The 13,372-nt window shown below is 35.1% G+C and overlaps 1 protein-coding gene across 1 annotated transcript; it reads left to right on the top strand.

The window, feature by feature from the left end:
- Positions 1-5,218, top strand: LOC136062812 (uncharacterized). Its single transcript, XM_065762382.1, has 3 exons — positions 1-167; positions 742-806; positions 4,873-5,218. Exons 1-3 carry the CDS (start codon positions 34-36, stop codon positions 5,082-5,084), a joined length of 411 nt encoding a protein of 136 aa, XP_065618454.1. The 5' UTR covers positions 1-33; the 3' UTR covers positions 5,085-5,218.
- Positions 5,219-13,372: the final 8,154 nt, after the last annotated feature.

Below are 13,372 nucleotides of genomic sequence, written 5' to 3'. Positions count from 1 at the left end.
ATAATATGTCTAGCAAGGAACCTGTTATTGTTAATGATGATGAGGAAGAACTGGCAATTGAGAATTCAGAAATATTGTGCTTTATTGCAACGAGGGATGGAACTATTCTCATACCAAGAGCATCTCCAACATGCTCTTCAAATTTTAATTTTTGTACTGTTGAGAGAGTAAACAGTTCATTTTACCTTTTACCTATTTACTTTTTCAAATACATTTTCTAACAGACTCTCTATTATTTTCTTTATCCCATTTAAATATTATATATTCATTCTTTCTTTAATATTTCTTTTTCGTTCATCTTTCATTCATCTAATTTTAATGAGAAGTGCTGCATTCTTAATATTTTACAATATTTTCACAATAAATTATATGTGGTAAGTTATTACTGATTTTAATTTGAACACATTACTTAAATATTTTTGTTCATCCGTATTAGTTAATAACAACCCACCACTGAAAAATTATTGTGAAAATATTGTAGTAGCATTTCTCAATTTTAATTTCTTATTCTTTATTTTATTTTTCATCCATATGTTTTTTTTTCCTTTTTTTTCTCCTCCACACCTTTCCCTTATCTCTATCTTCACTTTTCCCTTTTGCTTTTTATCTATAGTACTTCGTCTAGGGCTCTATCCTCTTATCTTCACTTTTCTTTTTTCTTTTCTTCTCATTTTCTTCTCTAGCACTTCATCTGGAGCTCTATCTTCAATCTTCACTTTTCTTTTTTCTTTTCTTCTTTAGCACTACGTCTACTCCAAAGCATTCAAGAAGCACCACTACATGTCCTCCCACCGAGGCTCAGATGGGTCAGTTTTGCTCTTTTTCTTTTTCTTTTGGTTCTAATTTGATTAGTTTTAAAATTGTGATTGTGCTTAACCATTGTTTTCTGAAGAGAAGTAAGAGAAAGAGGGAGTGCAGAAGAACCAGAAATGGAGGAAAGAGAAAAGAGTATTTTTTTTTTAATTCAACCGGTATTATTTTAAGGGGAAATATTCTTTAAATATGCTACAGTGATTGCTACAGTGCTCTCCAGGCCTAGAGAGCTACTATAGCAAATCTTTAAAAAAAAAAAATAAATTTGGAGTTAGAGAGGCTATTGGTGGTTTTTTTTGTGTGTGTGTGTGTGTGTGTTTGCTCTCCAAATTAGGTTTTAGAGAGCTTATTGGAGATGCTCTTAGGGGGGCCTATGGCATCCAATGAAATTTTAAATTTCTTTTATTAATACTATAAATATATATGGTTTTGACTTTGGATTTTGGACCGAAAAGTTTTATAAAAGATTGTGTTGGTGTGCTTTTTTATGGTCTATGCGTTTTGTATTGTTATGTTTTTGTTTGTTTGTTTGTTTTATTTTTATTTTTTTATCTTACCTAATTGTTTCTTTCTTTAACTAGAAGATGGACCTATAATGTTATTTCCTTCTTGATTTGAATATTTTTTGGATAAAGATATGACTATTTATGATTGTCGGGGACAAAGCCATTCATTGGCTTATGGCCAATGGCCCCCCCTAAATGTTGATGAAAAAAAAAAATCAATAGTATATATATAGCTACCTAACTTTTAGCAATTTGACTCAATAAAATTAAACTTGCCCCTTTAAACCAAAGAAAAGACTTATAAAAAAATAAAAGGAAAGGCCCATAAAAAATTATTGATCTAAAATTCAAAAAATAAATTAGATAGCCCAAAAATATAACTTAACAACAAAATCAATAATAAAAAGTTAAAGAAAACTTAGCCCAATCAACAAATTTTACCAAAAGATTAGCCTAGCCCTTAAAAATATTTGAAACAAAATCAATGTGAATATTACATACCAAATCATTCCATCAAATTCCAAAAAAAAAAAAAAAAAACAAAACTAAATGTGAGAGACAGAGAGAGTGAAAGATGCAGCAGCTGTGAGCTTGAGTGTTGAGACTTGAGCTCTTGACAATGAGTGTCGAACCTGATAAGCTTCTGAGATCGAGTAGTGTATGGATGCAATAACAGTGAACTTCTTAGACATAACGGTGAAGGAAGTAACGAACACAACAAAAGATGGCTTCGTTGTGATTTGATTTTATTTCTAGTATGGTTTTAAAAACCGGACCAAACCGGCCGGTCCGATCAGTTCAACTGGGAATCGGCCTTCAATTCGGTCCGGTTATGGCTAAAAACCGAAAAAATTTGAAAACTAGTCGATTCAACAAGAGAATCAAGAATTGGCATGGTCGAACTGGTTACTGACAAATTGGGATTTTTTTTCCTTTTTCCAGCCAAAAACTACGTCATTTTGGCTAAAAACTAACCCTAAAGACTTATGCCTCTCCTAAACACTCTCATCTCTCATGCCTGACGTCTCATCTCACAGTCTCAAGCTCTTTGCCTCTTTGTCTCACTCAACTCAAGCTCACTCTCTCTGAATTCATGAATATCCCTCACTCTCTCTACCTCACTCTCATAGTCTCACCTCACGCACGCCTCTGAAATTTTTTCCCCCTTCTCATCCTTTAGGCGTTTGAAGTTGTGAAGAAGTGTTCTGTATTTTTTCTTTTTTCCTTCACTCTCATGGTCTCGCCCTCGCCCTCTCTGCTTCTTGGTGTCGAGTAATATTCTTTTCTTTTGTTATGATTACTTGATTTTGATTTTCTCGGTCTTTTTTTTTTTTTTTTTGATTTCTCTCGGCTTCATCAGGTAATAATTAATATTCTTTTCTTTTGATTTTGATTTCACCCACCACTGAAAAATTATTGTGAAAATATTGTAGTAGCATTTCTCAATTTTAATTTCTTATTCTTTATTTTATTTTTCATCCATATGTTTTTTTTTTCCTTTTTTTTCTCCTCCACACCTTTCCCTTATCTCTATCTTCACTTTTCCCTTTTGTTTTTTATCTATAGTACTTCGTCTAGGGCTCTATCCTCTTATCTTCACTTTTCTTTTTTCATTTCTTCTCATTTTCTTCTCTAGCACTTCATCTAGAGCTCTATCTTCAATCTTCACTTTTCTTTTTTCTTTTCTTCTTTAGCACTACGTCTACTCCAAAGCATTCAAGAAGCACCACTACATGTCCTCCCACCGAGGCTCAGATCGGTCAGTTTTGCTCTTTTTCTTTTTCTTTTGGTTCTAATTTGATTAGTTTTAAAATTGTGATTGTGCTTAACCATTGTTTTCTGATGAGAAGCAAGAGAAAGAGGGAGTGCAGAAGAACCAGAAATGGAGGAAAGAGAAAAAAGTATTTTTTTTAATTCAACCGGTATTATTTTAAGGGAAAATATTCTTTAAATATGCTACAGTGATTGCTACAGTGCTCTCCAGGCCTGGAGAGCTACTATAGCAAATCTTTAAAAAAATAAATAAATTTGGAGTTAGAGAGGCTATTGGAGGTTTTGTGTGTGTGTGTGTGTGTGTGTGTTTGCTCTCCAAATTAGGTTTTAGAGAGCCTATTGGAGATGCTCTTAGGAGGGCCTATGGCATCCAATGAAATTTTAAATTTCTTTTATTAATACTATAAATATATATGGTTTTGACTTTGGATTTTGGACCGAAAAGTTTTATAAAAGATTGTGTTGGTGTGCTTTTTTATGGTCTATGCGTTTTGTATTGTTATGTTTTTGTTTGTTTGTTTGTTTTATTTTTATTTTTTTATCTTACCTAATTGTTTCTTTCTTTAACTAGAAGATGGACCTATAATGATATAGTAATAGATATAGCTTTCAACCTTTGTAAGTTAATGTTATTTCCTTCTTGATTTGAATATTTTTTGGATAAAGATATGACTATTTATGATTGTCAGGGACAAAGCCATTCATTGGCTTATGGCCAATGGCCCCCTCTAAATGTTGATGAAAAAAAAAAATCAATAGTATATATATAGCTACCTAACTTTTAGCAATTTGACTCAATAAAATTAAACTTGCCCCTTTAAACCAAAGAAAAGACTTATAAAAAAAAATACATACCAAATCATTCCATCAAATTCCAAAAAAAAAAAAAAAAAAACAAAACTAAATGTGAGAGACAGAGAGAGTGAAAGATGCAGCAACTGTGAGCTTGAGTGTTGAGACTTGAGCTCTTGACAATGAGTGTCGAACCTGATAAGCTTCTGAGATCGAGCAGTGTATGGATGCAATAACAGTGAACTTCTTAGATCTAACGGTGAAGGAAGTAACGAACACAACAAAAGATGGCTTAGTTGTGATTTGATTTTATTTCTAGTATGGTTTTAAAAACCGGACCAGACCGGCCGGTCCGATCAGTTCAACTGGGAATCGGCCTTCAATTCGGTCCGGTTATGGCTAAAAACCGAAAAAATTTGAAAACTAGTCGATTCAACAAGAGAATCAGGAATTGGCATGGTCGAACTGGTTACTGACAAATTGGGATTTTTTGTCCTTTTTCCAGCCAAAAACTACGTCATTTTGGCTAAAAACTAACCCTAAAGACTTATGCCTCTCCTAAACACTCTCATCTCTCATGCCTGACGTCTCATCTCACAGTCTCAAGCTCTTTGCCTCTTTGTCTCGCTCAACTCAAGCTCACTCTCTCTGAAATCATGAATATCCCTCACTCTCTTTGCCTCACTCTCATAGTCTCACCTCACGCACGCCTCTGAAATTTTTTCCCCCTTCTCATCCTTTAGGCGTTTGAAGTTGTGAAGAAGTGTTCTGTATTTTTTCTTTTTTCCTTCACTCTCACGGTCTCGCCCTCGCCCTCTCTGCTTCTTGGTGTCGAGTAATATTCTTTTCTTTTGTTATGATTACTTGATTTTGATTTTCTCGGTTTTTTTTTTTTTTTTTGATTTCTCTCGGCTTCATCAGGTAATAATTAATATTCTTTTCTTTTGATTTTGATTTCTATTGTTCTTTGGTTTTGGAATTTGTATAGATATGGACAATGAAGTGATTAAGGATGATGATGACATTAATTTGGAATCATTTGGTGATGAACTTGATGCTCTTCCCAGATTTAGAGATAAAAATAATCCTATTCAAGTTGAAGATGAAGAAGATGAGAATGAGGATGATGATAATGATGCTAGTGGTGGAACATTTGGTTCACATGATGATATTGATTTCAATTTTCTTCATAACAAATGAGACTTGGATCTTAAAACTTAGTAGTTGTTTGTTTGAAACTTTAAAACTTATTTGCTATTTGAATGTAATGAACTTATTTGTTATTTTCTATTTGGATGTAAATGTAATGACTAATGAACTTATTTATTTGGTTTTGTTGAAAGTTTATTATATTAAGAATGATTGTTTTGTAATGTCATTATGTTAAATTCTTTAAAAAGATGTTATATACTTATATACTTGTATTTGTTTTTAAAGGAAACATATTTATTACTATTGGTTTGTTAGTTTTAGTATATTAAAAAATTATTAATTATTTATATAATTAAAATAAATAATAATTAAATTATTTATGGCATCATCGATTTGATCATTGATTGAACCCCGGTCCGACCATAAAACCGACAATTAGCTTATTTTTCGATTCTTTCACCGTATTGATTTATAAAACCATGATTTCTAGACTTCAAATAGTAGGTTCAAAAAAGAAAGAAGAATTTTTTTTTTAATTGTGATTTGATTTATAACTGAGATAGCACGTGAAAAGCTTTAAAAAGGTTGTATAAAAAAAATAATTTTTTTCTAAAACCAAGATAATGGGTAATGGCTATAACCCACTAACTATAAATAACATTTTTTTTTACTTGATGCTATTTTTTGTTTGTTAACTTTTTTTTTTAAGTATTTGTTTACTTTAAACTTTATTTACATTTTTTGTTTAGGTTCGTGGGGCATATTTATTTGGTTTTTTTGGTTAGGGATTAATTTCTAGTAAAGTATATTTGTAAGACATGAAAATAATTAAGCATCTTAAAAATAAATAAATAAATAATGGTTTTACTTCAATGAAATTGGTAATACTTCATTGTAATGTTATAATGAAAGTGAATGAGCTTACATTAAGTTTGCCCCTCCCAAGATTCGATTCCTGGCTCCGTCCTGAATGAGCTTACATTAAGCTTGCCCTCCCAAGATTCGATTCCTGACTCCATCCTTGATCATAATTTTCTTTAATAAACCATATGAGATTTCATGATGTAATTTTTTGGTTAGGGATTAATTTCTAGTAAAGTATATTTGTAAGACATGAAAATAATTAAGCATCTTAAAAATAAATAAATAAATAATGGTTTTACTTCAATGAAATTGGTAATACTTCATTGTAATGTTATAATGAAAGTGAATGAGCTTACATTAAGTTTGCCCCTCCCAAGATTCGATTCCTGGCTCCGTCCTGAATGAGCTTACATTAAGCTTGCCCTCCCAAGATTCGATTCCTGACTCCATCCTTGATCATAATTTTCTTTAATAAACCATATGAGATTTCATGATGTATTGCATTTTTTGTTGATGATTTTAAGAATTAGAAGGTTTTTTATGAATAATTTTTTATTTTCTAAATCATATAGTAAATTATTATAATTTTTTTCATAAAGTTGCCAAGATGATATGATGCGATGCAGCTTATTTTATATATCAAAGTCTCATCCAAAATTTAGAAATGATAGATTATATGCGATTCTTACTATTGTAAAGCATGCCACAAATGTGTTCAAATATGAATACTTAATACGTAGAGAGATGTTTCCAAAAAAAAAAAAATTGAGAGATGAGGTGAAGCTTGTCATTGACAAAACAACACAATTGAAAGTGATTATTGAGCATTTAAAAAAAAATTATTAACACTAATAAATAGTTTATTTTTCAAATATTAATTTAGGGGCATCTTTGGGTGGGGTTACTTTTGTAGAGGTAATAAAAGTTAGATATGACAAGTGGGTCGAGTTGGTTCAAAAACGAGTTTAGGTTAAAAATAGGTCAACATTACATTGGTTGGAAGCGAGTTAGGTTGCAGGTTAGGTCTTGTCAATCTGTATTTTTTCACATGTAAAATAAATAAATTAGTAAACATGCATATGATGTATTTTCCACTTGTAAGCCATGCAGTAAACAAATTACTTTGGGTGGAATGCATTAATTTGAATTTAACTATGTCATGAAAAAGAAATGATAAAATTTAGTTACAAAATAAGTTGTAACCTTAAGTTACAAACTTATTTAATATCTTTTATTGGAAATGAATTTTGACAAATCCACCATTAAATTGTATCTTCTTCTTATATTCTCAATGCTTGCAAAATTTCAAGAAAATTAAAGATTAATAGCTATGTTATTAATAAATTTTTTAAATTGCAAGTTTTTGTAATTTAAAATTATGCACAAAATATATACTGTAGATCATATAGTAAATAATATCTGATTGACACAAAATTTAACATGTGTATTAAGAGCGTAAAAAACGTGTAATTCAATGGTTAAATTTTCAAAATATGTTGTAATATTTATTTTATTGAGTGAGTTTATAGCCTTAAACTATAATCAATTTTATAGCTAAATTTTGTCCAAAAAGAAATACAAATCCCAACAAGCCTAATAGTAATAGAACCAATGCAAAATATTCAAATTTTAAATTTCTTTTCTTTCATTCAATTCTCTCATCAACCAAGCAGAAGCTAATACATTCAAAACAAAATGATAATTGCCAAAAAAAAAAAAAAAAAAACCAAAACAAAACAAAAGACTAAGCTTACTTTCATTGTTCTATATTGGGCCAATATTTCTTGAACCGTAGTCTTACATTTATGTGTTGTATGAGCTATGGTCCTAAAAATTAGCCTAGAACTTGCTAATGCATAATTTAGTTTTGATTTTTCTGCGTTGTGCCGTTTAGAGTAGATTAGCTTTATTGCTATCAGCCAAAAAGGAAAAAAAAAAAAAAAAGGAGTAGATTAGCTTTGCTTAGGTTTTCATCTCTTTTATTTAGATATTTATTTTTGGAGAAGAATGGTGTTTTTTTTTTTTTTTGTTTATTTATTTATTTATTTTTTATTAATATTGTAGTAAGAATGAAAAACATCTTCAATGAAAGCAGGAATTTCTTCTATCCAAGCCAATAAACTCTTCAGGTGTTGCGAATAGCGTGAAAGCTTGTGGGATGTCCTATAGGGGTGACAAAATCTAACACGATCAATGATCATGACACAAAGAGTTGAGGTTTAATGGGTTTATATCAGGTCTGTTTGGATACAGTTGAAAACTGAAAACTGAAAACATTGTAGTAAAATAATTTTTAAATGTGTGAATAGTGTCGTGAGACCCATTTTTAATATTTTTTTTGAATAAAGTGAATGTGGGTCTCGTGAACAGTGCTGCTACAGTGCCTTGTCTGTAAAAGTTGAACCGCGTGCGACCAAAAAAAAGAAAAGGAAAATGCAAACTTATAAACGCAGACGCCCAATCCAAACCCCACCATCATATTCGAGTTGACACGACTAACCTATTTAACAAATGTATCGTATCTCTGTCCAACCCACAAAACCTATTGAACCTGTTTAACTAAAGGCTATTTCACCAATATACACTTCAAAACTATATGTATATAAACTTATTAGTTGTAGTGATTTATTTTGTTTGACATATTGTGATTGATTATTTGTAATATTTAGGTTTTAATGTTTTTTGTTTTTGTTTTGTGTTTTTTTTTTTTTTTTAATAAAAGCTATGTCAAATGTAAAAAATTTGGCATTTCATCAAATACTATGAGGAGTTCCAAATGCCAAATAAATTTGACATTTGCTTAGGGACGTTCCAATAATAGCATCGTAAATGTAAGTCACACCAATCTTCAATGGATTCACAAGATCAATCAAATTAGGCTTTACAACAATACAAGGTGAGCACAGTCTATAATAAACTCTTTTTGGTTCTCGGTAGGGGGTAGTGCCACGCTCTCTCTACTATAGTAGTAAGTTTCCCTTCACTTGTAAAGGATGTTGAGGTCCCTCTAGTAACTTCGTTTACTAGGAGGTTCTCAATATTGTTTTTAGAGTTGGGGTGGTACGTGCATTAGAATGGAGGACCTAACATCTAGATGGAGGAATCTCTCGCTGATTAAGGTAAAAGGGTCGAAAGTGGATCTGACGAGAGACAAAAAGAAGGTGAGCACTGTCTTGGCAGCTTAATTTTTCACTTGCCGAAATATCAACGTGGAGGCGGTGGCAAAAACTTTTCGACCCATCTGGCGAACTAAAGGAAATTTTGAGGTCTGTGATGGCAAGGATAATGTTCCATTGATTGCTTTTGAAATGGAAGTGGATGCGGAGAAGGTGCTTCAAGGGCAACCATGGGCATTCGACAGACATTTAGTGGCAGTGTAGCGATATGATGGGGTGGAACCAGTCCATCACATAGTTTTTAAGTCAGCGACCTTTTGGGTTCAGATCCATAATCTACCTTTTCAGCAATCAACGATGGAAGCGACTCTTAGTATCGGTGAAACGATTGGAAAAATGAGCTGGCCAAAGGATATCGGAGAAATGAAGGGAGGAAATTTCATAAGAGTTAGAGTCGAGATCAATATTAAGAAACCGTTGTGTAGAGGTAGGAAAATTTCATGGGATCAATCTGGTGAGGGATAGGTAGCGTTTATGTATGAGCGGCTGCCAAACATATGTTACTGGTGCGGACTTATCTCGCATGACGACAAAGACTGTGACTTATGGCTGAGCAGTCATGGTTCGCTCCGGTTAGAGGATCAGCAGTTTGGGTCATGGATTAAAGCTCCTCAGTTCAACCATGTAAAGAAGACTGTTATTGAGGTTCAGGGATATGACAATCAGAGGAGAATGAAGCCACATCACGGTACTTCCTTAGAGGTGCATGCCAATAAGTTGACAACGGAAAGGCCGGGAAGGACGGAGGCTAGTGACTCTGTTATAGCAGTGCCGATGGAGATGAACGGCAGCGGGAGTGAGTTAGTGGGTGAGGAACAAAGGCATGAGCTGGAAGGGCGTGAATCACAGAACAAGATCCTGGATTTCGAGGAGATTCTGCAGGACATTGATGACACTATCCATAAAGAGCCTATGATCTCGATTTCAGAGGATGTTGACCCCAAAATCCCAGCAAATCAGAGCGACAGTTACTGCAAAATGATAGATATTGCAGTTATGGAGGCTAATCGTGGTTGGGAAAATCAAACTTGGGATTTGAATGGAAAGTTGATGAAGACGGATGGTGGCACTGTGGAGAAGAATGTAGCATTTAAAGTGGGTTGGGCTGAAATGGGCTTGGAAGGGATGAAAAATAAAACCAAGCCCAACAAGAGTGGAAGTAAAGGAAAACAAAAAATAAGGCCTATATGCGGACCAGTGGTGTCTAAAAATAAAAATGCTAATAATGGAGAAATGGGCTTAAGTGAGGATACATGGAGGAGAGTAGTGAGCCCATGCAACCATGCAAGCCCTTCTTTGGACGTGGAGATTGGCTTGAAAAGAAAGTCTACAAGTTTAAACAGTGAGATAGCTGAGGTGATAACACAGGAAAAGAAGAAGAAGATGGATACGGAGGATGTCTGTGCAAAAACGGCAGAGGTTGCTGGGCAACCTCGCCGAGACCAATGAGTCTCTTAAGCTAGAACTGCCGGGGGCTTGGGAACCTCCAGACAGTTAAAGCCTTAGAGAAGGCGGTTAATAAAGAAGATCCCAACATTGTTTTCTTGATGGAGACGAAGTCAAACAGGGAGTGGATGGAGCAAGTTAAGGATTGATGTAAGATGAAGCATGGATTAATCGTCCCTAGTGATGGAAGTAAAGGTGGTTTGGCCATGTTATGGAAAGAAGGGATCAAAGTGGAGGTCAAGACGTACTCTTAGGAACATATAGACGTCTGGGTAGAAGGGGGTTGGGATGGAAGTCACTGGCACCTCACGGGATTTTATGGTAATCCCGATACAGCGAAAAGACCGGAGTCCTGGGTGTGGACGACTAAATTTCTCGGTTCGAAATAAGTCAAACAAGTAAAATAGTGTCACAAATGCGAATTTGTATTGATGAATGTGTGGTACAATTCTCTGTAATTACAAAAGAGTGATCCTCTGATTCAATCTCCTTGAAAGATTTGTTAATTTGGATTGTAATAATGTAATTTTGATTTGAACACAAAATATCCTTCAATTTGGTTGAGGGATAGATCGAAGATTGTTGGAACAGAATTACAATGAATCTCTGGCTATGAGCTTGTTAGAAATCCCTTGTTCTTCGTGTTCTTCGTGTGTTCTTCGTGTTCTTGGTGCGTTCTTCGTCTTCGAAGGTTTGTGGTGGAAGTTCTTCGGTGCTTTAGAGGCTTGATCCGTAGAGCTTCGCTGATTTATGATTTGTTGAGGTTTCTGGAGGCTTTTGAGCTTGATTCCAGTGAACTTTGAGATTTAGGAATATGATTTGGATGATTCCTCTTTGAATGTTCTTCGTACTTGAAGGTTTGTGGTGGAAGTTCTTCGGGGCTTTAGAGGCTTGATCCGTAGAGCTTCACTGATTTGTGGTTTGTTGAGGTTTCTGGAGGCTTTTGAGCTTGATTCCAGTGAACTTTGAGATCTAGGCAGGTAGTTTGGATAATTCTGCTTTGAATGTTCTTCGTATTTGAAGGTTGAAGTTCTTGAAGTTCTTGGAGGCTTTAGAGCTTGATTTCGGCAGAGCTTCTAGACTTCTGAGTGCTTCAAATGGTTTGGTACCCTCTCTAAATCTCTAGATCTCCTCAGCTCTGATCCCCCTCAAATGCCTTAGGAAGGCTTCTATTTATAGGAGTTTAGGGGTAGGTAAGCGACACGTGGCGGAGTCTGATTGGTGACACGTGGCAGCGCTTGATTGGTCCGCTTATGTCATTGCTTACACATGCAAGGTTGATTATGTCATCGCTTACACGTGCGAAGGTGATTATGTCATCGCTTACACGTGCGATGATGTGTGATTGGTTTTTTGCATGACACTTGGCAAATTTCTGTTGGTTTCTGAGTAATGATAGCAAAACCTAGCAGCAATACGCGGTGCTTTGTAATTGGCCGTATTTTGTGGACTTAATAGTATGATGTGTCAACTTGTGATAGGTCGGGAATTTTCCCTGTCTACAAATGCCCCCTCGAGACTCGTTCACACACACAGTTTCAGAGTGTGGTGTGAGAACGAGTTTCGAAAACAAACTTTTACTCTTGGCTCTTCAAATGAAGTAATTGAAGGTGGCGGAGCTTTCAGAAGGATGAGATAATTTTCGAGGAGTAGACCCACCCATATGAAAGGTTTTGATGAGGCCGAAAAGAGATCTGCGAGTATTTGAATGTACTTGCATGACCGAGCTTTCTTAGCAGAGGTTAAGTTGAAGTAACTTCAGAATAGTGTTTTTGGATCGTTGGCGGCGATCACATGGTGTAGAAGATGGGGAAGATGCGAGGATGGTGGCTGGGTACAGCATACAGAGTCATGGGGCTAGCCTCGTGCTTTTAAGAACCACTGGTGAAGTCATCTCAGAAGAGTATACTTCGGATTACGGCGAGGCCATGTGGGAAAGTGATTGAGTGCGCATGTGTCATCGCTTTACTTAGGTCAAGTTGAGGTAATTTCAGAAGTTTATGGATTCTGGAGATGGTGATGTTGGTGGTGAAGAAGATGGGGATGAAGCAAAGCGAATGGGTGAAACATACGCCACCATGGTACTGGTTCTGTATGTTGGGGCCCCTCTGGTGTAGGTGTTTCTAGGAGATACACCTTTGAATATGGGACTGACTGTATGTTGCATGTGGTCTGACAGTGAGTCGTAGAATGTGCATGCGTGATTGGACCATACTGACAGACGTTAAGTTGAAGTAATTTCAGAAAAGTGCATTCTGAAATACTTCAAGTTGAATTTAAGTTGGAGTAATTCCAGAAAGTGTGTTTTGAGGTACTAGCAATGATGACCTCTGGATCCCACGCTGATGGGAACATGGAATATGGTTTTGGCAACCATTTACCAGCCCCAAAGGTTGAACTCTGATGAATTGGTGCCCCGGAGGTCGTCTCAAGTGTTGGATGAAAGACAATTTGTAGGATACCCCAACACTTTTTACCATCTTCACCTATTGACACTTGTTGGAAAAGCACAACAAAATGAAAGATGTTTGTTCCGAACCTCTACCTTTGCTGTAAGACTAAACAACTTGAGAAGGACTATGGAGTTCTCAAAGCAGTTAGGAAGCTCCTTGAGCTAGGGTACGGGAGATTCAGTTGGCCTTAGATCTCTTGATTGGGTAGATCTGAGACTACAAGGAACAATGATACGGGCTATGTTATGAGAAATTTTATGGACAACCGTGGTCGTTAGGTGGAGAAACAAAATTTGTTTGGATCTCAAAACTACAATGATGCTGTGAAGAGGGTTCCTATCGAACCATGAAAGGGTTGATTTCAAACTGATCACGAAGCGATATTGGTTGCTGAGTG

Source organism: Quercus suber, unplaced genomic scaffold (assembly GCF_002906115.3).
Source record: "Quercus suber isolate HL8 unplaced genomic scaffold, Cork oak 2.0 scaffold_455, whole genome shotgun sequence".
NCBI classification, from domain to species: domain Eukaryota; kingdom Viridiplantae; phylum Streptophyta; class Magnoliopsida; order Fagales; family Fagaceae; genus Quercus; species Quercus suber.
Note: the sequence above shows the minus strand (reverse complement) of the source record. Positions and strands in the feature narration are given on the sequence as shown.